We start from the raw sequence: 23614 nt of genomic DNA, 5'->3' as shown, positions 1-23614 counted from the left end.
ACACATCAAGCACGCTAGAAAAAGGCCACTACCAGACTCGAGCGGCGACCCAAACTCATATCGACACCATCATCGTTGCCGGAATAGACGTTGACGCCCTAAATCTCAACAAACCACACAGACAAGCCGCTGCCAACCACCGGTTTTCTAGTCGTAGCCGGCTTCAAGATGATGCCCCCAAGGAGGAGAAAGACGCGAATACACATCTATCACATGATTAAGAGAATACGAGGTTTCTCTTCAAAGCCAAGAATGTGGGGAGAGTGATGAGAACATCTCCATAACGGCGCTTCCAAGAAGACCACGCTACTCGTGGGCGCCGTCATCGATGGATCTGAAGGAGGTGGAAAGAGGATTTCTCCTTGAGATGCCTCGACCACCTTCTGCCCTACACCGGGACATCGCCCACCGCAAACCCTCTAACCACCGAACCATGCCTCAAGCCAACTCCAATTTTGTCCGCTGGGTCCCATGACCCGCCACGCCCATACATGCACCGCCCCGTGGCCGAAGCTGCCACCACCAAGTCCGAGACCGCCACCCGAGAAACTGCAACCAACCGCCAGCACAAACCAGATTTGGGCCAAGCCCAAGTGCATCATAACCAGGAACCACCGCCTAGGCCACGCCATAGACACCACGAAGCATAGGACCACCTCACCATCGGGCGGAGCAGTTACTAGGCGTTGCCGCACGTGGCTACGCTAAGCCCCCACATCGCCTCTCGTCCTAGCCTCCTCAACATTCGCCAGAGCAACACTCCAAGGGCAATCCCACGAACCAAGGTCGATCACCATGGCGAACAACTCCACCGAGAGGGGCGCGCCCAGAGCAACGCTCGCGTGAGAAACAAATCCAGTAACTGTCAACCGCCAGCGTCGACCCGCCAGTGGGCTTTGCCCAATGACATGTGTTGCTTGCGGCGACGATTAGGGTTTTCGCTCGAGATCGACGCGGGGTCTTCTTTTGTACCCCAATTTTGTCGATTGTTCAGTCACACTATTGTGGTTTAATGAGATTTTTGTCTGTGTAGACACAATAGTACAGTACCCAGGCTCAGTTCCCCGCAGAAAAAAAGAGAGAGGCTCAGTTTGGAGAATGAATCAGGCTACATATATGGTCTACGGAGCAAGATGTGTAAATTCCAAAATAAAGTAAATCAAGCATGCGTTAGCTCCCACGCAAGCGTGTAGTCGGTGTAACACTTATCATGCTTGGCAGCGAAGGTACAAGGGTAGTTTAGGAAGAAAACACGCTGATGACGGGGCAGGTGGACCGGTCGCTTCAAAAGCTCTTCAAACAGATTCGTGGGATGGTGACGTGGGTCTCCGACGCGCATATCTCGTCCACGGTTATGAGTTTTTTCCCCCTTTCAGCAACGGTTTCGGGTTTTATTCGTGGGATAGAAAAGGCCAGCCCATCTATCCAGCCCGGCCCACGCATCCATTGATGAAGCCCATATCCTTTTGGATGTTTCGTGAAGTTTTTTTTTTTGCCTAAGCCTGACAAAGATCGCCGGTACGCCCGCTTGCCGCCCTCGCGCCGCCTCCTCCTCCCCCGGTGCGATCCGACCCTTCTAGAAGCGCCGCGCGCGCGTCCCGTCCATCGGCGGCGCCGGCCATGGCGCTGGCGTTCGACGATTTCGGACGGCCCTTCATCATCCTGAGGGAGCAGGAGAGCAAGTCCCGCCTGCGGGGGCTCGACGCGCACAAGGCCAACGTCGCCGCCGGCAAGGCCGTCGCGCGCAGCCTCCGCACCTCCCTCGGCCCCAAGGGCATGGACAAGATTCTCCAGTCCCCCGACGGCGACGTCACCATCAGTAACTGTTCCACCGCACTCTCTCACTCCCCTCCCCGCTCTGCTTCCTGATCTTAGCCTCACCTGTTCTTTTTTCTTTGCGGGAAAACTTAAGGTTCTCGCATGCGATCTGGCCCTTGCATCGGTTTCTTCGAGGGCTAGGGATTTTGGTGTGTGCTACGCAGTATCTGTCCAGAGTTCTAGATGTCTGTAGGGCTGTTAGTTCCGTTGGAAATTACTTTGATTTTATTCCTATAATAAAATAAGGGAAGTTCGGGTTTCTGAATAATTACCTCCCTTATGATTTTTTAGCAAATGACGGAGCGACGATCCTGGAGCAAATGGATGTTGACAACCAGATTGCAAAGCTTATGGTGGAGCTTTCCCGTAGTCAAGACTATGAAATCGGGGATGGTACTACCGGGGTGGTGGTCCTGGCAGGGTCGCTCCTGGAACAAGCTGAGAAACTGCTAGAGCGTGGTATTCAACCGATAAGAATTGCCGAAGGATATGAAATGGCTTCCAAGATAGCTTTTGATCACCTCGAACATATCTCCACTAGGTTTGAGTTCACTGCTGCAAATATAGAGCCCTTGGTGCAGACCTGCATGACAACTCTGTCCTCAAAGATGTAAGTCGAAGATATTCACTCTTAACTTCTCAGTTATGTAACCAATGTTTTGATCTGCTAGGAAGCAGGGTAGATTCAGTTTATATTTCTCTCCGTTTGTCTAATTGGACCCGTCATTCTTAAACTGCAGTGTTAACCGTTGTAAGCGGATGCTTGCTGAGATTGCTGTCAGGGCAGTCCTTGCTGTTGCTGATTTGGAAAGGAAGGATGTAAACTTGGACTTGATTAAAGTAGATGGTAAAGTTGGTGGGAAGCTAGAGGACACTGAGCTAATATACGGAATCGCTGTTGACAAAGATATGAGCCACCCACAAATGCCAAAGAGAATCGAGGATGCTAATATTGCCATCCTTACCTGCCCATTTGAGCCCCCAAAGCCCAATACAAAGCATAAGGTTGACATTGACACTGTAGAAAAATTCCAGACGATGCGTGGACAAGAGCAAAAATACTTTGATGAAATGGTTCAGAAATGCAAGGTAAAGGCCTACAAAATTTCAATGTATTTTATAGTAGGGCAAAGTCATGATTTTGCGCAAAGTTTTTTTTACTTTGCATCGTATCATTGTTGATTTCTTAATATAAGTACTTAAAGATTTGTTTGTAAACACTTGCAGGATGTTGGTGCAACCTTAGTTATCTGTCAGTGGGGTTTTGATGATGAAGCCAATCATTTGCTTATGCAAAGAAATCTGCCCGCTGTCAGATGGGTTGGTGGTGTTGAATTGGAATTGATTGCCATAGCTACAGGTTGATATGAGTACCTCTCCTTGTGAACCCGAATGTCTTATAAATACACTATCTAACATTTGAAAACTGACTGCAGGGGGACGTATTGTTCCAAGATTCCAAGAGTTGACTCCTGATAAGCTTGGGCAGGTACAACTGGTTTTGTGCTCCTTTTTGTACACAAGGAATAATTTTTTCTGATAATGTACCCAAGTAATATTAAATATGCATGGATTGGTGCAGGCTGTATAGTTGGGTGTCTAATTTTAGAACCCCAAGTATGTGAAATCTTAAGTAGCTGAGACTACAGAGCATATGCGGAGACTAGCTATTAATTTGTGGGAGTTTTTGTCTGTATACGTAGTTACATACTTTCTATTATTTCTTAATAGTATAAGTATATCGAACAATTTAAGAAGTTAAAACAGATAAGTGATACTCCCTCCGATCCGAATTAATTGACTCAGCCTCTATACAATGTCCAGTAATTGTTAAGATGTCCGCCGACTTTAATTAGCCGCATGTCGGTTTGTGAGGGTGACTTGATTGACCTCAGGACAATAAACTAAAAATTGAATGCTCAACAATGTTAATCTTTACGTGTTTCTTGGTAGTTGAGTAGGGTTGCCACTTCTCTCTGGTGTAATCAATGCGTTCCTTCAGCACCTAGCAATGAGGATGTTTGCCATCAAGATACCATGCAAAAGTAACATATTCTTGAAAGTAATCGTAATATAATTATGCTTTGTTTAAAACTATACCATACTACTTGTATCTCATGTGGTTTGCTTATCTGCATACTTTGCTGAAACAGGCTGGCTTGGTTAGAGAGAAGTCATTTGGAACAACAAAGGATCGAATGCTTTGCATTGAGAGATGTGCAAATTCCAGAGCTGTAACTATCTTCATCCGTGGCGGTATGTTCCAATGGATAATATCTCTTCCTTCATGTTCGCATGTGCATATCTCCACATCCTTTATTAGGTCATCTGTGCTTGTACCTTCAACCAATCAGTGATCAATCTGTCCATATAGTTGAGATACTTTTGTGTTGCATACAGTCAGTGGCGGAGCTAGAAACAAATTGTTGGGTGGGCCAAGCTAAAGAACGGCAAATGTTTTTCCAACTTTTGAATCATCGGCATTCATCAGTACCTTCTGTTCCATTTTTACAAGATCAAATGAGTACAAATATATAAAAGAAAAGCTATACCAAAATACAGTTTCATTAGACTATTTTTGTTAGTCATTACAGGAGTTTTTGAAGACATCAGATATTGAGTCACATACTACAAATTGGTTTCAATCATTTGTCCTTTTAAAATCTATAACAATGCCTTCGCATAGAATTTAAACAACATATCTCCAGTGAATTATTTATGCTACCACACGAATAGACGACAACCTCAGTCGAATTTAGGAGAAGGAAATTGGAGATGATTCATAGAAATCATTCACCTGTGAGCCAGCTTACAAGGATTCAGACTGCTAGCTGAGTGGCCTGTGGGTCGTGGCCTCGTGAACCGGTCAACTGGCTGGGAGGCGGCTGAAGTGTGCGGTGTGTCGGTGAGCGGCGGCTGTCTGTGTGGGCTGACAGCGGGCGGCTGCACCATTGCTGACTGCTGCGCGTCCTTATTTGTGGTATGGTGTGAGGCAGTTTCGCTGGGGCTGGGCTGATACCTGTTATTGCTATGTGTTGTGTTGTGGGCTGGCTAGGTATATTTTTTTTCTCCTGTGCTGGGCGGGCCACGGCCCATTCAGCCTTGCCGTGGCTCTGCCAGTGCATACAGTGCAGACAATTTTACCAGTGTTGGCAGTATCCAGATACGTGACAGTTTTCACTGTTCCGCACCCAATTGTCAAATCTAGTGTACTTGCATAATTTTAGTTATTAATCTTGCATAATGGCAAATTGTGCACTGAAATATATGAGAAATTTCTTTGTAACATTCACTTCCCCATTATGAATACAATTTTTATGATACTATTGGTTTTTAATTAGGTCATAATTTGTGAGTACTTGGTCCTATGACCCATCGTTGTGTTGGGTACATTATCAGATCATAGTTTGAGAGTACCTTGTCATACATAACCAGCTGGATTTGTAGAATGAGTACAAAATATTCATATACTGTTCATATCATCATGATTGTATGATGCACCATCGAGCTGTGTGTTGCTTTTCCTTGAAGAATTGTAGGGTTCTAAGACCTCACTGTAGCAACCCAACCAACTATGCTAAGTAGAAAATGATTGATTGTCACCGCTAGTATTGATTTTCAATATGTGCACTAGCTAAAAGATAAATTGCTTTTGGAGTTTCCATGATAAAGCCAGCAGCTACCATGCAGGCAACAAAATGATGATTGAGGAGGCCAAGTGAAGTATTCAGGACGCTCTGTGTGTGGCTAGAAATCTGATCCGCAATAATTCTGTTGTTTATGGTGGCGGCTCAGCTGAGATATCTTGCTCTGTTGCTGTCGAAGCTGCAGCAGATCGATATGCTGGAGCCGAGCAGGTAACTGCTGAGTTTCAACAGCTAAGTTGCAACAAGATGCAATATCGTTTCATCATGTTCTTTGTACTTGCAGTATGCAATTAGGTCGTTTGCTGATGCGCTGGATGGGATTCCACTAGCCTTGGCTGAAAACAGTGGTTTGCCACCTATTGATACGTTGACTGCGGTAAAATCTCAGCAAATTCAGGTATTATGGTTCTGTTGCCTTACTCCCCAGTCTGCTCTTCTAATAGGTAGCAATATTTGTTCTTGATGATTCAATGAAACGTCACTCGTCCTTGTACTTCGAGTCGGATGAGTCTGTGCGCAAATCCTAGTGTTATTGTACTTGTGATACAGAAGTGTTACTCGAGGCCAAGGCACACACTACAGTATGTGCTTGCACATCCTACCAATTTTACTGCTTGATGCCGTCAATGCAGCATATTTAATGCTGTGATTAAAAGCTGATTTGGATGTCTCGTTTCACATTTGAGTAACATGCATGTGATTCTGACCGGTTACCACCTCTGCAGGAGAACAATCCCTACTGTGGCATCGACTGCAATGACGTCGGGACCAACGATATGAGAGAACAGAACGTCTTTGAAACCCTGATTGGCAAGCAACAACAGATATTGTTGGCAACGCAGGTTGTTAAGATGATACTCAAGATCGATGACGTTATCACGCCGTCAGAGTTCTGAGTACTGATAATGTTGCAAGCATGGGCAACCGTGCTGGATAACAAACCATCATTATACCATGCAGCATTGCTGAAGCAGTTGGATTGGCCACTTGCTTGTACCGTAGGCCTATATTTTGCTTGTGACGCTTGCTGAAGACCTTGGTTCTTGCGTTCTCACATCTTGTTACATGAATAATAAACAATCTCTCTTTTTTCTGTATTTTCCGATGCTTAGTGCTTTAGTCTGGGTGCCCTCTACTATTGTTTATTTATTCGTCAGTGTACAAATTGCATTTAATCTGTTTTGCTACAGAGGAACTATGCAGAAATATGAAAATACACGATAACAGGTTGGTCAGTTGGTGGGGTTCACTTGGCCTAGCCGTTCAGGTGTACTCGTGCAGTAAGCCCTCCATTTAAAAGGCCATGAAAAGTTTTTCCCTACAATATTCGCAGAATATACATCTAGAATTGTGCTAGTTGGTATAATGAACTGAATGTCTATGTTAACTAGACAATACTTCTTGCGTTGCTGTGCAAACTGGTTGTGATATATTTCAATGAAAGGTTGTATTCATATGAGTTATTGTGTTTTAAAGTAATAATATGAGAATTGAAACTGAATATAACATATTATTACTTTATAATAAGAGTAAAATGTTTCAAGTAATAATATGTATACAACCTTTCATTACTTTAAAAAATGATTACTCATATGTATACAACCTCTCATATGAGTTATTGTGTTTATATACAATTCTCAAGGGGAGTATGATTTAGTATATTTGTTGTATAGTTGTAAAATGTTTATTAAATATAACTGGTATAATAGAACGGAAAACTTTTTTACTCTCTCCATTCCTAAATATAAGTCTTTTTAGACATTTCAAATGGACTACAACATACGAATGTACGTGGACATATTTTAAAGTGTAGATTCACTCATTTTGCTCCGTCTGTAGTCACTTGTTGGAATCTATAGAAAGACTTATATTTGGGAACGGATCATTTTGCTCCGTCTGTAGTCACTTGTTGGAATCTATAGAAAGACTTATATTTGGGAACGGAGGGAGTATCATGCATGGCTACATGCTGACTTTTTGAATTCTGAGGTGCAGGTATGGCCCCTTGGGACTTGTTTGGTTGTTGGGGAGGGAAAACCCAGGGTAGTAAAGCCCTGGGTGAGCTCTATACAATTGGCACTGAAAAGCTTGCTTTGTTCGTTGTGAAGAGGGGGATCAACGCGCACCCAATCGCATCCTAGCAAACCAAGAGGTTTCGGGTTGCCGTGCATTGGTCGAAATTGATCAGAAGGAGGCAGACCTTGCTACCACCATGAAGGGAGAGGGACATGGTCTCAGGATTACCTTTGCAATGGATATCAAATGAGTATTTCTTAAAATGGGGAAATATTATTTTTCTAACTCAAATCGAGCCACGAAATTTAGTGGATAACAATGTGAGCACAAAGAGCATGTCCACCAAGTTTCATGATTGTTGGACACATGGAAAGATATATTGGGATTTATGAGCCAATAATGGCTACAAATGGAATGTTGAATTTAGAGAGACATTTCATAATGTCATGGCAATATTTTTTAGAAGTGGACTTCGATATATATCTTAGAGGCTTTGATAATATTTGGAGAATCTTAGGATCAAAAGAAATGAAGTTTCCTTTATAGTGGCCAGATATATAATTTAGGGTTTTCAGTATTTGGATTTAGGGTTAAAGATAAACCCTAAGAAAAATACTTGGTATCAAAATGGTTTTTGAGCGAGTTTCTGGTCCCAGGTGAGAGAGCTTGCCAAATTACCAAGGTCATTCACCAAAGATCCAAAGAAAATACATGAACTCAAATATGAAAAGAAGGAAGTTTATTAGTCGATGCAATTGGTTCAATCTGTGAGGTGAACGGGATCTACGGTGGGAGCATTCCCCTCCCGCGACGCTCCCGCGGCCGTTCGGGGGGCAACCCTAGCACCGCCGCCGCCACCCCCCTTCTCTCTCTCCTCCCTCGCCGCCGCCAAGGGGCACGAGCGGGCGAAGCCCGGTCGTCGCCGGCGGTGGCGGGACCATCTCGTCTCCTTGCGCGGGGGGTGCGGCGCGGGCCGGATCTCGCCGGTGGGGATGCCGCGCTCGTGCCGGGTGTAGCGGTGCGGCGGCGCTCCGGAGTAGGCCAGCGACGACGGCGTGGCGTAGGGCGACATGGTGGTGGTGCAGGCCGGCGGGTGGCGGCTGCTTCGCAGCAGCGCCTCGGCGCCTCGTCTGGCGCTGCGGGTCGCGGGCGACCGGGTCGCGGGTGGCCCTTCTCGCCGTGGATCTCAGGTGGAGGGGCGGCGCGGCAGCGGTGGAGGTGGGCGGCCCCTGTCCAGCCGGGCCCCTGCGGCTGGACGGCGGCGCTCGACGCGGGAAGGCCTCCCTGGTGACCTCTCATGGCTGTGGCTCGGCGGTTCCGTGCGCCCTCCTCCTTGGCAGCGGGCGGTGGCCGGCGATCTCTTGCGGATCTGGGCATTCGGCTTCGGGGGCGAGACAGGGTCTCGGGGGGGGGGGGAGCTGGTAGGGGGGACGGGTGCGCCGTTGCATTCCCCGTCGCCGGCGCAGTGATGCCGGTCATGGCCATAGGCCGCTCCTCCTCCTCCCCCTTCCCCCGGCCATCTGGGCTTCCCCTTGAGGCAGTGGTCGCCGGCGGTTCTGAGGTGGTTGGGCTCATGGATCTTGTCCAAGACGTGACCTTTGGGGATTCTCGGGGTGGTCCGGTGGCGGGGCAGCGGCCCTGGCGGTGGGAGTCGCGTGGGTCGTAGGCGGATTGCGCGACTCGGATGCGGGCGTGCAACCACGGCCGCTTGGGTGGCATGGTTGCAGGTGGTTGGCGGACCGGGGATGCAGCGGTAGGGTGGAGCACCGGGGTTCATCACTTACCTGTCCATACACGGGTCGACGGTGGCGGCGTCCGCGGATGTCGTGTTCGTCCCTGCAGGCTCCGTCGTGGTGCTCTCACTCCTCCCATCGTGTTCCAGGTGAAAACCTGATCTTTGGATCGGACGATGGCGACGGTCCGTGGTCGTGCCCTTCTTGGAGGCATCGTCTTGGAACCCTCGGTCCGGCGTGGTCCGTTGCACTTCTTCCTGGACGATCTCTCATCTTGATGGTGGTCTCCGTCGGCTACAAGCGGTTCTTTTTGCTCATTTCTGTTGATTCTTGGTAGTCATTGAAGTTGTGTGTCGGTGCCCGACATTCTTGTATCTTGCCTTGGGTTGTGTGGCGTGCATTTGTATCGGTTACTTGGATGTAAGTGTTGGTGCTTTATTTATAAAGCGGGGGGAAACCCTTTTTCTTCAAAAGAAGGAAGTTTAAATCACATGCCAAATTTCATCCAATGATGTTTGGCCCGTGACAGGACCGCACAATTGGGTCTCTCATCCATTGTTGGGGTGTGATCCAAGACACACTGTGGTGGAGAGGAACAAGAGACATGGGGGCTAAGCCTTTGTAATGCCCTCGATGCGGCTATATCTCCCACGTGTCGAAGCACGACTTAGAGGCATAACCGCATTGAAAGCAATGTCGCAAGTGAGGTAATCTTCACACGACCCATATAATACATAAGGGACAGAGATACATAGATGGCTTACAATCGCCACTTCACACCATACATGAATAAAGCACTACATCATCCAGATACACTCAAGATCCGACTATGGAACCAAAATAAAAGAAGACTACCCCAAATGCTACACAGATCCCTGATCGACCCAACTGGGCTCCACTACTGATCAACTAGAATGAAACAATACAAAGGACAAGATCTTCATCGAGCTCCTCCTTGAGCTTGGTTGCGTCATCTGCACGGTTCAACGACATCTGCAAACTGGTTTTGGAAGTATCTATGAGCCACAGGGACTCAACAATCTCACACCCTCGCGATCAAGACTATTTAAACTTATAGGAAGGATAAAAGGTATGAGGTGGAGCTGCAGCCAGCGACTAGCATATATGGTGGCTAAACATAATCGCAAAAGAGAGCGAGAAGAGAAGGCAAAAGCACGGTCGAACAACTAATGATCAAGAAGTGATCCTAGAACAACCTACGTCAAGCATTACTCCAACACCGTGTTCACTTCCCGAACTCCGCCGAGAAGAGACCATCATGGTTACACACGCGGTTGATGTATTTTAATTAAGATCAACTTCAGATTTTCTACAACCGGACATTAACAAATTCCCATCTGCCCATAATCGCGGGCACGGCTTTCGAATGTTCAAAACCCTGCAGGGGTGTCCCAACTTAGCCCATCACAAGCTCTCATGGTCAACGAAGGATATTCCTTCTAGCGGGAAGACCCGATCAGGCTCGGAATCCCGGTTACAAGACATCCTTGACAATGGTAAAACAAGCCCAGCAAGACCACCCGATGCGCCGACATCCCGATAGGAGCTGCACATATCTCGTTCTCAGGGCACACCGGATAAGCTAAGCGTATGGGAGCCAACGTAACCCAAGTTGCCAAGGGACGGCCCCGCACGGTGCTCTGGGTTGGACCAACACTTAGACAAGCACTGGCCCGGGGGTTTAAAATAAAGATGACCCTCGGGATGCGCGACTCCCAAGGGAAAACGGCTAGGTGGCGAATGGTAAAACCAAGGTTGGGCCTTACTAGAGGAGTTTTATTCAAAGCGAACTGTCAAGGGGTTCCCATTATAATCCAACCGTGTAAGGAACGCAAAATCCAAGAACATAACACCGATATGACGGAAACTAGGGTGGCAAGAGTGGAACAAAACACCAGGCATAAGGCCGAGCCTTCCACCCTTTACCAAGTATATAGATGCATTAATTAAATAAGAGATATTGTGATATCCCAACAAAATATCCATGTTCCAACATGGAACAAGCTCCAATCTTCACCTGCAACTAACAACGCTATAAGAGGGGCTGAGCAATGCGGTAACATAGCCAAACAACGGTTTGCTAGGACAAGGTGGGTTAGAGGCTTGGTTCAACAATATGGAAGGCATGATAAGCAAGTGGTAGGTATCGCAGCATAGGCATAGCAAAAGAGCGAGCAACTAGCAAGCAAAGATAGAAGTGATTTCGAGGGTATGGTCATCTTGCCTGAAATCCTGCAAGGAAGAAGAACGAGTCCATGAAGAAGACAAACGGACGTACTCGAACGGGTCCTCACAAACGCGACGTTATCGGAACCACCCCGAAGAAGAAAACACCGGAAAGAAGAACACAACATAGTAAACAACCAACACATGAACATGGTATGATATGCGGGATGCGGTATGCGATGCATATGCATGGTTTGCAAAGGAATGATTGAACCTGGCCTCAACTTGGAAATCCAAGAGTGACACTGAAAAGGTGAGGTGATTTCGGTTGAAATCGATTTAAAGATCACCGGAATCGGATGCACGGTTTGGAAATGGCAAGCAAAACAAATATGGCATCAGTCTGCGATAATAAGCAAGTAGCCATCTAGATGCATCAAGATAAATATGCTACAACACTCAAACATGGCAACAAAATACATGGCAGGGATCCATTCAAGAAGCTTGACAGAAGATGAACACTGAGCTACGGCTAATCCATCCATTAACAGGTTCAAACAAGCATGGCAAATGTGCAAAAGATAACAGGTTTCAGACTTAGTGAAATTAACACAAGTCTGGAATTTATCATGAGGAAGCACACTTTAGAGCATGAAAACTACATGCTACAGGAACATAACATTGCAAATCAAGGCATGGCATGAATCTACTCAAAGCACTTAACAAAAGTCCCTTAGTGACCTTGAGCCAAAAGGGATCAAAAAATACAATTGCAAGCATGTGAACATAGCAAAAACATAAACAGATCTCAGACTTAGTGAAAAACTAGAGCATGCAAATCAGTTAACGAGTAGGCATGTTTACGAGCTCGATGCACTCACTACAGAGCATGGCATGACAACTAAGCATACACCCATCAAGAAAACATGGCATAGGAGCTATACATGGCAAGAATAACAACATAACATGCACGGATCAATAGCAACATCATCGGCAAAATTGCTAATCATGTCAACAATCTGCCAGGATTCACTTTATAGCAAAAGTAGAGCTCGATTGACTCAAGCTAGGGTGCTCCATAATTGCAAACAAAGACATGGATGGATAGAGCACCACAATGTTAACAAAACATCCTTACTGATCATCCTCAAAAGAGGCACGGATCACTAGGAAACAACATGAACATATGACATAACGACAAAAACAGAACAAGGACTTGGTGAAATTCTAAGTCCCTGAAATCAGTATTACCGATTACGCTACTTTGCATGCTTGTTCAAGTCACCACAAATATCACAAAAATACATGTCAAGCACCTCTGTAAAGATGGCATGGCATATAACAAAACACATGTAGAGCTTAGGATCATAGCATGCACACATTAATCATGGCAAAAATGACAAAATGCCATTTGCTGAAACAGATCTGACAAATTACTCACATAACCCTTTTCCAATGACATTTCGGGCATCAAGATGAGCTCAAATGAAAATAATGCAATGAGATAAAATGATGTACTCGTTGAGGCGAACATTTTGATATGCTACACGCGCAAATCGGAGCTATGATGAGGGATTTATGATGTGATGAATATGGGCATGTGATAAGATGGAAAAAGGTCTTAGGCGTTTTGAAAAAACAACAAAGGAGCGCGTTTTAGAAATACAACGCTCAGGGCGGCGGGTAGCAGGGCTTCTCACCCGCGTGGCCTTGGGCCGGAGAGAGACGGAGCTGGGCCGGGTGGTTGCCGCAGCCCACGCAGAGGGAGGTCGTCCTCCTCCTCATGCACTCGCATGAGCAGGATGGTCACGGCGGTGTCAGGAGGAAAACCGGCGAGGGGAGGTGTCGGCGGCGGGACCTGGCGAGGATGGCGAGGTCGGAAATGGGTTGCCGGCGGCCAGATCCGACAGTGGGCGGCCGGATCGGGGCACAGACGACGCTCCGGCGAGCTAGCACGTCGGCAAGGTCGGGAGAGAACTCCGGCGACTGCGCCAGGGTCCGATGTGGCGCCTAGCGTCAGATCCGAGCCTGGGGGATCCGGTAGGGCGGCATGGGTCGCCGGCGGTGAGGATAAAGGCGGCGGGGGCCGCAAGGCGACGGCGGCGCAGGCGGGTACTCCGGCGAGGAGGCGAAGGCCACCGGCGATGGAGGCACGAGCGCGCGGTAGACCGGCCGGGCTCCGATGGGCTCGGGCGGGCTTGCGCGGTGGGAGGCACAAAGAGACGACGTGGCGTGTTGTGGTTGGCTGCGGAGATGGAGGCGGACATGTCCGGCGAGGAGAAATTTGTCCGGCGGCGCGGAGAAGAGAGATCTAGGGTTTGTACCGCGGAATTTTCGGGGGAGGCCACATATTTATAGGTAGAGGGAGTTAGGAGAGTCCAAATGAGGTGCGGTTTTCGGCCACACGATCGTGATTGAACGACCGAGATGATGAAGGGGGTTTTTGTGGGTTTTGGGCCACTTTGGAAGGGTGTTGGGCTGCAACACACACGAGGCCTTTTCGGTCCCTCGGTTAACCGTTGGAGTATCAAACGAAGTCCAAGTGGCACGAAACTTGACAGGCGGTCTACCGGTAGTAAACCAAGGCCGCATGACAAGTCTCGGTCCAATCCGAAAACGTTTAACACCCGCACACAAAAAGAGGTAGAAAGGGACACCGGGTAACATAGGAGCGGCGGATTACAAAACGGACAACGGAAAAAATGCTCGGATGCATGAGACGGACATGTATGCAAATGAAATGCACATGATAACATGATATGCAATGCATGACACGCACGCAATGACAAGACAACAACAGCGAATAACTGGAGGACACCTGGCACATCGGTCTCAGGGCGTTACAGCCTTTTATTTGTATCATTGCTACACATAGCTTGATGGACATGAAAAGTGGACAAGATGGAACTATGAGACATCATTGAAGATGCAAACGCTCAACACTAATGTTGTTGATGACGATGAGCTGGTAGAGAACCCATCCACTCCTTATGTCTGATTGGATGGTGAAAAATTGCAAAGCAAACCAAGAAGAATGGTGGTGTTGGCGATGGAGGCAGTGACTATGATGGTGTCGATGTGGATGATGGGATTGCATGAGGCCCATGCTACGACAACTTTAAGTCCACCATGTGTTGGTGGTTCTTTTGGAACGAACTTGTTCATTCGGTGCCTTTTGGCACAAACTATGGCTGCGTTTGACGGATTGGATGAACTTTATATGCCCTAGTTCAATTAAGATATGGTGTATTTGAATTGTTTATGTTTGCTTGGAAAATATGATGATTATGTTTCAATTGTTTGACCAAAGGTTTGGAAGAATTGGCAAACCAAAATTTTTGGGAGGTCAAACTATAGGGAATCTGCTAGCCGAGTAAAAGTTTCCTTAATATTTGACTCGTTGGGATAGGAAGAGAGTTTGAGGGATTAAGTCTAGGGCCTTTGCTAGAGATGCTCTTAGCAGCTTCAAACACTCGCGTGAAAAAAATTGTACACCAAGAAGAATTGTATTTTTTTTCATGATTTCCTGTAACGCCCTTAATTAGGATATCTTTTTTTACAGAATTTTTTTTGATGTATTCATCAATTTTTAAGGTAGTACAAAGAACATCAAAAGTAAAAATTACATATCTAGCTTCGCCGACCACCAAACGACGACCACAAGCACTACAGCGAGCCGAAGGCGCCCCTCCCTCACCGAAGCTAGGCAAACCTTGTTGTAGTAGACAGTCGGAAACATCAAAAGATCAACGCACCAGAACAACAACCACCGTCGATGAAAAGAAGCGTAGATTAGAAGGATTAAACCTGTAGACATGCGAACGCAGATCGGATCCACATGCATCCACCGAAGACAAAACGACGACTTCCCGCGAGATCCGTAGACAAATCTTCATACGACCTCCGACGATACTAGAAGCACCGCGGGGAGGGGGGCTAGAAACACCACTGGGATAGGGGCTAGACGGGGAAAACCTCATTCCATCTTCAGAGAGCCACCGTCGCCTGACCTCTCTGAGCAGGACACAAACCCTAAAAAAACTCAAAAAGACTTTAAAAACAGAGCCCTCCGGCAGACAAGGGCCGGGATCCACTGTGCGTCCATGATCCTGAGGCCACAGGAGACTAAACAAATCTCAACTAAACAAATCCACAGAGCTAGTCATTTTATTGATCATATTTATAATGTTTACATATAGCTTAGCATCTTTAGTACTCACATACAAAAATTGTACACCAAGCAGAATCTACAAATTACTTTGCATGCTTTTCTAAGAGAAAAAAAACGATCACTTCGCATGCTTGAGGTTTGCATCGGACAGCATGCCTTCGATGGCGGCCTTCCAGACCTTGCAGTGCGTCTGGTCCTCCAGCAGCAGCTGCACCGTCCCAGCCGACGTGCTCAGGGCCACCGCGAAGCACCTCCGGCCGTCGACCACCGCCTCGCCGCCGCCCCCCGTCGACACCCCGAGTAGCTCGTCTGGACCACGACAAAACGCGCCACAGAGAAAGAAATCACGTCAGTAAGGCAGCCGGACACGTAGAGGAGACGAATCGTCGTCGACTTGCCGATGTCTCAGTGTGTGTGCAAGTGGCCGGAGTCCGGAGCGCGACGTGCCGCCACGGCTGGACCACGCAAAATCCATGCATGGCGACGACGAGACAAGACCTAGCTATCCTGGAGGGGAACATTTCAGGTTCTGCGTGTAGGGGGCCGTACGGTGCGAGGCGACAAGCGGCGCGTGCGCGCAGGTGGAGCGAGGGGAAGACGACGGCGAGCGCGCGTGGTGCGGTCATGACTTATGCGTGCATGCGAGGCAACAACAAGACGACGACGAGCATCACATGCTGCTTTTTCAAAGTAGAGACAGTTTAAAGGGACGGGCTGCGCGTTTGTGTGGTGCGGATGCGTCGTGATGATCAGATGATGCTTGCGTCGTCGTAATCATGGTAGAAAATTAATATCTTAGTAGTATCTTACGGTCGTCGTAGGTGGCGAAGGCCCCGCGCAGCCGCTTCCTCCCCAGCCTGAGCGCCACCGCGCCGCCGCCTCGCCGGGGGAAGACGGACACCGTCCTCACCCGTACCTTTCCTGCAAACCAATGGCGGGTCTTAACTTGTTAGGTCTGTAGTTCCCAGTCGATCGATCACATTTACAGCAATGGCGCCCGGCCGAGACGTGTCAATACTGCATGCTCTTACCGCAGGGTAGGCAGACCCTGAGGGCGATGCCTTTCTGGATGCTGGCGTTGATGCTCATGGCCATCGCGTTGGCGTTGGCGTTGACGTTACCATTGGCGCCGGTGCTGATCCCTCTGACGTCCGCGGCCCTGAGCTTCAGCGCGGCGGCGCCCCGGAGGCACGTCGCGGCGGTGGCGGTCAGCGTGAGGAGCTCGGCGGGGGAGCGGCTCTCGAGGCCGGTCTTCACGGCGGAGGTCACGCGGGGCCGGTTGGCGCCGGCGGACTCGGCGGCTTCCGCGCAGACGGTGGCCACCAGCGCGGCGGCCGACGCGAGCACCGCGCCCAGCTTCTTGTCCCCCCGCAGGTCGCACGCCGACACGACGCCGGCGATGGCCGCGGCGAGCTGGGCCACCGAGACGGCCGCGTGGGCCTGCGCCGAGTGCAGCCGGAGCTCGTCCCGCCGCCGCCGCCTCCGGCTCCCCGTGATGGAGACGTTGTCCAGGAAGTAGCCGCGCAGGAGCGCCTTCATCTGCCCAACGTTCAGCTGCCAAAGCATCCACTGTTGTCAAATCCGACAATATGCTAACTGAGTAACGTACTATCACAGTATCACTTCACTGCTCTGCACTTAACCAGCTGGAGTACTATACCCTTCCTTTTTCTGCTTATTAATTCAAGTGTCCTTTTTTCTTGCACAATTAAGAAACGACAGTGCTTGTTAAGGACGGTCTAACTGTACCGATCTCTAAAACGACAAGTAAGAAAGATCAGAGGCGGCACGGCGTGCGTACATCCTAATATCCTACACTGTTTGGCAGTGTTGATACAGTGTACAATCTACACTATTTGGCTGTTTGTTATACTACTGTGCGGCCATGTTAGTGTTGTCCTTGTGCTTAATTAATTCCTTGTGCTGTTGTCCTTACCCATATAGGCTGGTTCAGCTTAGTCTTGCGCTGCTTGGAGCCAGGCTTCCCACTGGCCAGAACTCTCTGTCAGATAAATAAACCAAGAAAAGTTAAATTGACCATCACAGGGAAGATCATAAGATGTCTTTTCAACTGCCATTAAAGGTCAGCAAAAACTCACCCACGTCTGAATCTGATTGAACAATTGGCTTTTACCGCCATCGACTCGAATCGCATCGAGCTCTTTCTCTCCGTCTTCGTCTTCCTTTGTCTCGCCTTCTCCATGGTGGTCTTGTGCTGATGCTCCTAGGCACTGTTTGGTAGAAGAGAAAACCCAGCAGTCAGAAGGTGGTATTTTAATGAACATTCATAATCTACACATGAGAAATGCAATAGAAAGTAGTACTCCCTCAGTCCGGAATTAACCGTCGCTGAAATGAGCACTCAGTTCAGCGACAGTTAATTCCCGACGGAGGTTGTACATGCTAATATATTACTACAACCGTTAGTTTTTCGGCAGTAACCATCTTTTAGAAATTTTCTGGATCTTATGAAAAGAGAGCACGCGCACCGAGTAATACGAATGCACTGTGTCCCAGTGAGTTGCAAAGTATAATGAAACGACCTCATGCTAGATTATCAACGTTAGCCGCCTCTGTTGTTTAATGGAATGGGAGGTGTGGTCCATGTAAACATACACTGGGAGTGAGTATTTGAAAGAGATCCGAGGAGGAGGGGTTCCATGTCCGAGAGAGGAACTCCATCGCCTGCTCAGGGATCACGGGCATCTCTTCGCCTTTCGGGGATCGCATCGACGACTTTTCCTTGCGACGGATGCCCGCCTTCTGCGCATCGATCTGCGTGTTCTCTGCCTGCTTTGACATTCAGCACATGATCACTGAGATGGTTAGTCACTAGCTAAGACATCAGAACATGCAAATAGAGATGCAGTAATAGTGTTGCTCAAACATCTAGTGCACCATGCTGACTACAAAAAAAGAAGATGTTCCTTTCTCTGAATCCTGTCATAAGATGCAGTTGTCCAAAGATACAAACAGTGCTTAAGATTTGTATGATTTATATTATAATAGGATTAGGCCACACATCTATGCATATTATATACTGTATAGAGCTAAAAAAAGTTTATCTTATGAGAAGAGTACGAAGCAAGCAGGAAAGTTTCATCACCATTTGACAGGACAAGGAGTGGCATCTCTGGAAGGGGGCCGTCCCAAACTCAACTCCTCTCCTGAAATGCTCCATCTTATCACCCACGTAAAACGGACTCCACCTAAAGATTTAGCAGAATCCGGTTGATCAATGAGGATGGAGTAATGAGAGCTCAAAGATCATGCCTATTTATAGTCAGGGCCAAGTTTTTGTCGTCCACTAAATGTGATATCAAGATCCTACCAACAGTATAACCCCTTCACAGTATCACGATTCGTCGTTCTCGCTACGGACAATTTGCTAGAGAACAGGCACTAAAGAACAGCTGCAATTATTAGATTATTAAAAAGCATTGTCTAATTGACACTGTAGGCAGAGAATTATTGGAGAGCCAAGTTTCAGGTGAGACAATCTGTTTTTCCATGCTAAAATGTTGAGATAATCTACATGGTTATCTATCTGATTAACACTTGCAACATTTCCTTGAGCAGTACCTTAACACTGGAACTGGCCTCAGTGGCCTAAACATCATATATATGCTAAACGACAAAATAATATTAGCAGAGACAAATCCTGGTTTAAATGGTGGATACTTCAGAGGATTTAGGTACCAATTTTACAAGAAGCAAAATAAGGCCAGGAAGAACTGTGATAGTAGTAGCAGTAAGCAATGAACATGAAACTTAGCCTGAAGATAAGGGCTGTAGAGAAGGAAGGCTTACCTTAGTAGGAAGCCCTGGATGCACCGATGTTGTGACACCTGCATTGGTTCAAGTATTTATATCACAACCTCAACCTAAAAAAGGTAGTCGCAAGCGGCGATCGCACTGCATTAGCAGTAAGTAAGAGTAATCTAGTATTATGATTGCCAGCCCCACAGGATCCATCTTGCACTTATTATACACCTGAAACCGCCTCGTTTCGACGTCCGGTTGGGTCGACCTTTCTTCATCCAGGATCTCTGCTGCTCGAGCAGAGTAGTAAACTGCGGAAAAGGGGGCAGATTCGCATACTTCTTCTGGAATTGATCTCTGAAGACTGGCCAACAAGGCCTGAACTGATGTGGATTAGACAGGGGAGATGGTCCTGCTAATAGGTAATGGCAATTTGGCATGGTTTATCATTGCCACTTATGGTATGTGCGAATGGAAAATGCGCGGTGCTGTACCGCGTGCTTCGTTAAAAAGGGAAGTGTTTTGGTGTATGTGTTGGTCACAATGCAAATTATGCAATGGATGGTAGCCAGGCAATCTGCTCTGATGATGTAGAGAGATCTGCAAAGGCAAGGTGAATGAATTATTGTGACGCCGAAGGAAAGGGAGGATTACCACTGATTTGAGATGATCATCCATAACGAAAGCTTACGCCTAAAGCAACTCTCTAGTGCTTTACAGTGTAGTGATGGGATATAATCTAATGGTTTCCACAGGTGTGAACAATGTACTACTGTCAATGTGTTGGGCGATGCGGGGTTCTTGTTAGTTTAAGTGTGCTACTCATTGTAGCTGGTGACAAGTGTTGAGCATTTGGCTGCCCAGACAAGGAGAGGGCAGAAACCTTGCTATACTCCTTGCATTCCCAAAGACTGCAGTACTAACGTACTAGTACATGTGAGTGGCATTTTTACATGACCAGCTGCACTAAAAAGGTGATCAGATCATCAGATCATCAGATAGCACATACTATGAACGGAACCATATGGATCAGGCCAGTGACCGGTGGATTCGCCTCCCCTAATCGACGCGCAGGCGCATCGTCGCCGCGCTTCTGATAGAGGCCAGCAGATATCTGCTCCCAAATTGGCGCAGCAAATTGTACAGGCTACAGAGTTGTCCAAGAGGAGAAATGATAGGCACTGACTGACCTGACCTTTGCTGCCTCCTGCCTGTAAGTGGCGTTTGAGCCTGTTGGGAATTTTTGCTTCTTGTGCTGAGCGTGGAGATGAGATAACCCCCACGCAACGACTAGCAGCCTGATGGTAGTTCGTGAGCCGATGCTTGATCACTAATTGCCGTCGTAATCCCGGAATTGAAGCCACGGATTCGTGTAGCCGTTGAGAGAAAGAGTCGGGAGCTGGGCCCACCAGAAATGGTCCACCGGGTCAGAAAAATAATAAAAACACAAAATTCAGTTCCTCTCTAGCGGAATACCCTATTTGACGCATGACGCGGACTTGGGCCGGCCCATTTAGCATTCTAAAACATTCTGTGTTGGTTTTTTTTTTCTTTCTTCGGTTGTTTTTCTCTGCCGGTTTTGTCAGGTTCTCTTTTCCCTTGCAAAAAGTGCTCATCTTTAAAAAAAGTATTTAGAAAATATATTCGAATTTTCAAATCTGTTAGTTTTCTATATTTTTTCGTTTTTAAAAAATGTTCGTGTTTTTCTAAAAAAACTGTTAGAAATTTAAAAATTACATTTTTAAACAATTGTGTATTTCAAAAATGTTCAAGATTTTCAAAACAAACCATGTTAAAAAATTAGGAATTAAAAAATAAGATTTTCAAAAGAAAACTCAAAACTTCAAAAATTAGTTCACTTGTTATATTTAATAAAATTTTCGTGGTGTTTTTGGAAAGCCAAATAAAAAAACTGCCGATACCCCAAATAATTGCAGTAGGAAAAATATCTAACTGCTCGCTATTCTGTCACAACTTTTGTTTAGACAAACATGCAAAGCTTTATTATATCGTCACATTGTAATTTATGCTACAGCTTCTAGTGTTAATGGGCCAGTCCCGCTCACCCGCTCCTGTGCGGGAGGTCGATAATTTGACACGGCAACCGTGAGATTGTACCTCTCTCTAGCAATGCCTCATTCGCATAAATTACATTTTTGGAAAATGCCCATATTTTTTATTTTCAGGCAAGGTTTGGTTGCATCCCAAAAGAAAGTCATAAGTCTTTGGACCGGTAAGTAAATAATGGTCGAGCAATGTTTTTTGTGTGTGCGCTCTAGCGGAAACCTCAACCTGGTTTTCGTAGAAGTAATATACTAATATGGATCGGTAAAGTTGTACTAAAGCTGCGATAAGTAAGATGGATGGGAGGGAGTACTTTAGTTTACCACGCTAACTCCTCCATAGTATGCCTGTATTGCCAAAAAGAATTCAAATGATTTATCTATGTATACATATCGCCCTGATACAGATACGCTTATCCATATCGGCGCAATTTATAGAATTAAACATACACACCAACTGCGACAAACGCATTTTTTTTCAACCCGAAAAATAGTGCAAACAGAGATGCACGCAGTGACGCAGGCATATATCATCAGTTGATTCCGCCCAATTATTCTTCAGAGTATGCATTAAGAAGTAATACAGACGTACTACATGAGAGACAAGAAATGTTCAGGTTCTTCATGGGAGGGTGAATTTAGGCAGATGGCAGTTCAGTTTGCAGACCGCATGGGTTGCATAGCACTTTCCCTTATTGTTGCCATACAAGCAGCAGTAACACAAGTCGCATGGCCGCATCACCTGCCTCTCACACGAGAATATGTCCGGCCCATGTCCTTGACCTGTAAAATAGTTCCAAGATTAAGAACCAAATCGACCATGGCGATTCATGAGGAGGGAATGTGCAGCGCTGAGACGCTGCAACTTACTCTGAGCGCGAGATGTGAAGCATCCGAGAAGAACCAGGAAAAGCACCAGGAACTGGAAGGCCGGCTTCATGTGGTAGCTCGCCATTCGTGCACGCGCAGGTGGTTCAAGATCGTCAGATAAAATGAGAGTGCGTACTGCTCACAGGATGGTTTGATCCACCGTTGACGTCGATGCATATATATAGGCAGACATGCGTTATGTTTGTTGCTTCCAATCTTATCTAATTCACCGGGGCCGTCGTAATCCCGGAACTGAAGGCACGAGTTCGCGTAGCCGTTTGAAGTCAGAGGGTCCAGAAATACAGAATTTAGTTCCTCTCTAGCCCTCTCTAGCGGAATACCCTATTTGACGCATGACACTTGGATTTGGGCCGGCCTATTTAGCAGCTCTTGGTACTCCGGTTTCAGGAACACCACTGATTGCTTGTGCATTGCAACGGACGTGCACTCTAGTGATTCAACATCAATCTTGGACATATACCTTACATTAATTTTGCTAACATTCAAGTTGATGGGAGTATGGGTAGAAGAAGGCAAGGAAAGTTTTGACTTAGTACAAATTTTGGTAAGATTGATTTGACCGATTGAGTTAATGCAGGACGGGGTTTTGGAAAAGTACCAATCTGGTTTAAATTATTTCAAATTAATATATTCATGTTGGTTTTTATCTTGTACGGCATCGGTTAAGGTTACCAAAAGTACTAACAGGAAACCAAAGGGGGAGGAAAACGTGGGAGAAAAACCGGTGGTAGGTGAAGGCGACGGAACAAACTCTCATTTAGTAGTAGAGATTCTAGAACATTATGTGTTGGTTTTTTCTTTCTTCGGTTGTTTTTCTCTGCCGGTTTTTCTGGTTTTGCCGGGTTCTTTTTTCCTTGCTGTTTGATTTTTTTATAAACTTAAAAAATGTTCACAATTTTAAAAATTGTTCATATTTTCAAGAAGTGTTTATAAATTTAAAAAATATTGCATTTTCAAAATATGTTCAAATTTTTCAAAAAAATGTTCACCTGGATACTGATATGCGTATCCACATCAATGCAATTTATAGAAGTAAACATATGCATAAACTGTGATACAGGAACGATAACCTCCATTATTGATACTACTACCTTCATTCTACTTTATTAGTCGCCACCGTATTTTGGATTACAATTTGACCACATATTTGACTAGCAAAATAATGCATGTCACCAAAAATTATATTGTTAGATTCATATTAGAATGTAGTGTCCAATGATTTTTTTTTTGCTATGTATAACTTATATTTTATTAGTTAAAATCATAGTCCAAATATGACGTAAAATATGAAGAGAACTGGTAAATCAGGATGGAGGTAGTATTAGA

The 23614-nt window shown here is 46.4% G+C and overlaps 1 protein-coding gene, 1 long non-coding RNA gene and 1 pseudogene across 2 annotated transcripts; 1 reads left to right on the top strand and 2 right to left on the bottom strand.

Moving 5' to 3' along the window:
* The first annotated feature begins 1508 nt into the window (after positions 1-1508).
* LOC123134567 (T-complex protein 1 subunit epsilon-like) lies at positions 1509-7114 on the top strand (annotated as a pseudogene).
* Positions 7115-15542: 8428 nt separating this feature from the next.
* On the bottom strand, positions 15543-19417 carry LOC123134452 (VAN3-binding protein). Its single transcript, XM_044553740.1, has 8 exons — positions 19383-19417; positions 18679-18781; positions 18189-18362; positions 17672-17803; positions 17509-17574; positions 16604-17126; positions 16383-16493; positions 15543-15881 (listed from the first exon to the last, which is right to left on the bottom strand). Exons 2-8 carry the CDS (start codon positions 18751-18753, stop codon positions 15691-15693), a joined length of 1272 nt encoding a protein of 423 aa, XP_044409675.1. The 5' UTR covers positions 18754-18781; positions 19383-19417; the 3' UTR covers positions 15543-15690.
* A 2506-nt stretch (positions 19418-21923) lies between these two features.
* On the bottom strand, positions 21924-22435 carry LOC123134385 (uncharacterized). The gene is made up of 2 exons (XR_006465639.1): positions 22268-22435; positions 21924-22180 (listed from the first exon to the last, which is right to left on the bottom strand). It is a non-coding gene; the product is annotated as an uncharacterized lncRNA (long non-coding RNA).
* Between the last annotated feature and the right edge of the window lie 1179 nt (positions 22436-23614).

The sequence above is a fragment of the Triticum aestivum genome, chromosome 1A, assembly GCF_018294505.1.
Source record: "Triticum aestivum cultivar Chinese Spring chromosome 1A, IWGSC CS RefSeq v2.1, whole genome shotgun sequence".
Lineage (NCBI taxonomy): Eukaryota > Viridiplantae > Streptophyta > Magnoliopsida > Poales > Poaceae > Triticum > Triticum aestivum.
This window is presented reverse-complemented; position numbering and strand designations above follow the sequence as displayed.

Bases quoted from the DNA above. Each gene is read 5' to 3' on its own strand.
- LOC123134452 (XM_044553740.1), bottom strand. From the start codon at position 18,753: ATGGAGCATTTCAGGAGAGGAGTTGAGTTTGGGACGGCCCCCTTCCAG. The intron at 17,127-17,508 runs GTAAGGACAACA...ATGCTTTGGCAG, and splicing joins AGCTGAACCAGCCTATATGG to CTGAACGTTGGGCAGATGAA. The intron at 16,494-16,603 runs GTAAGAGCATGC...ATTGGTTTGCAG, and splicing joins CAGGGTCTGCCTACCCTGCG to GAAAGGTACGGGTGAGGACG.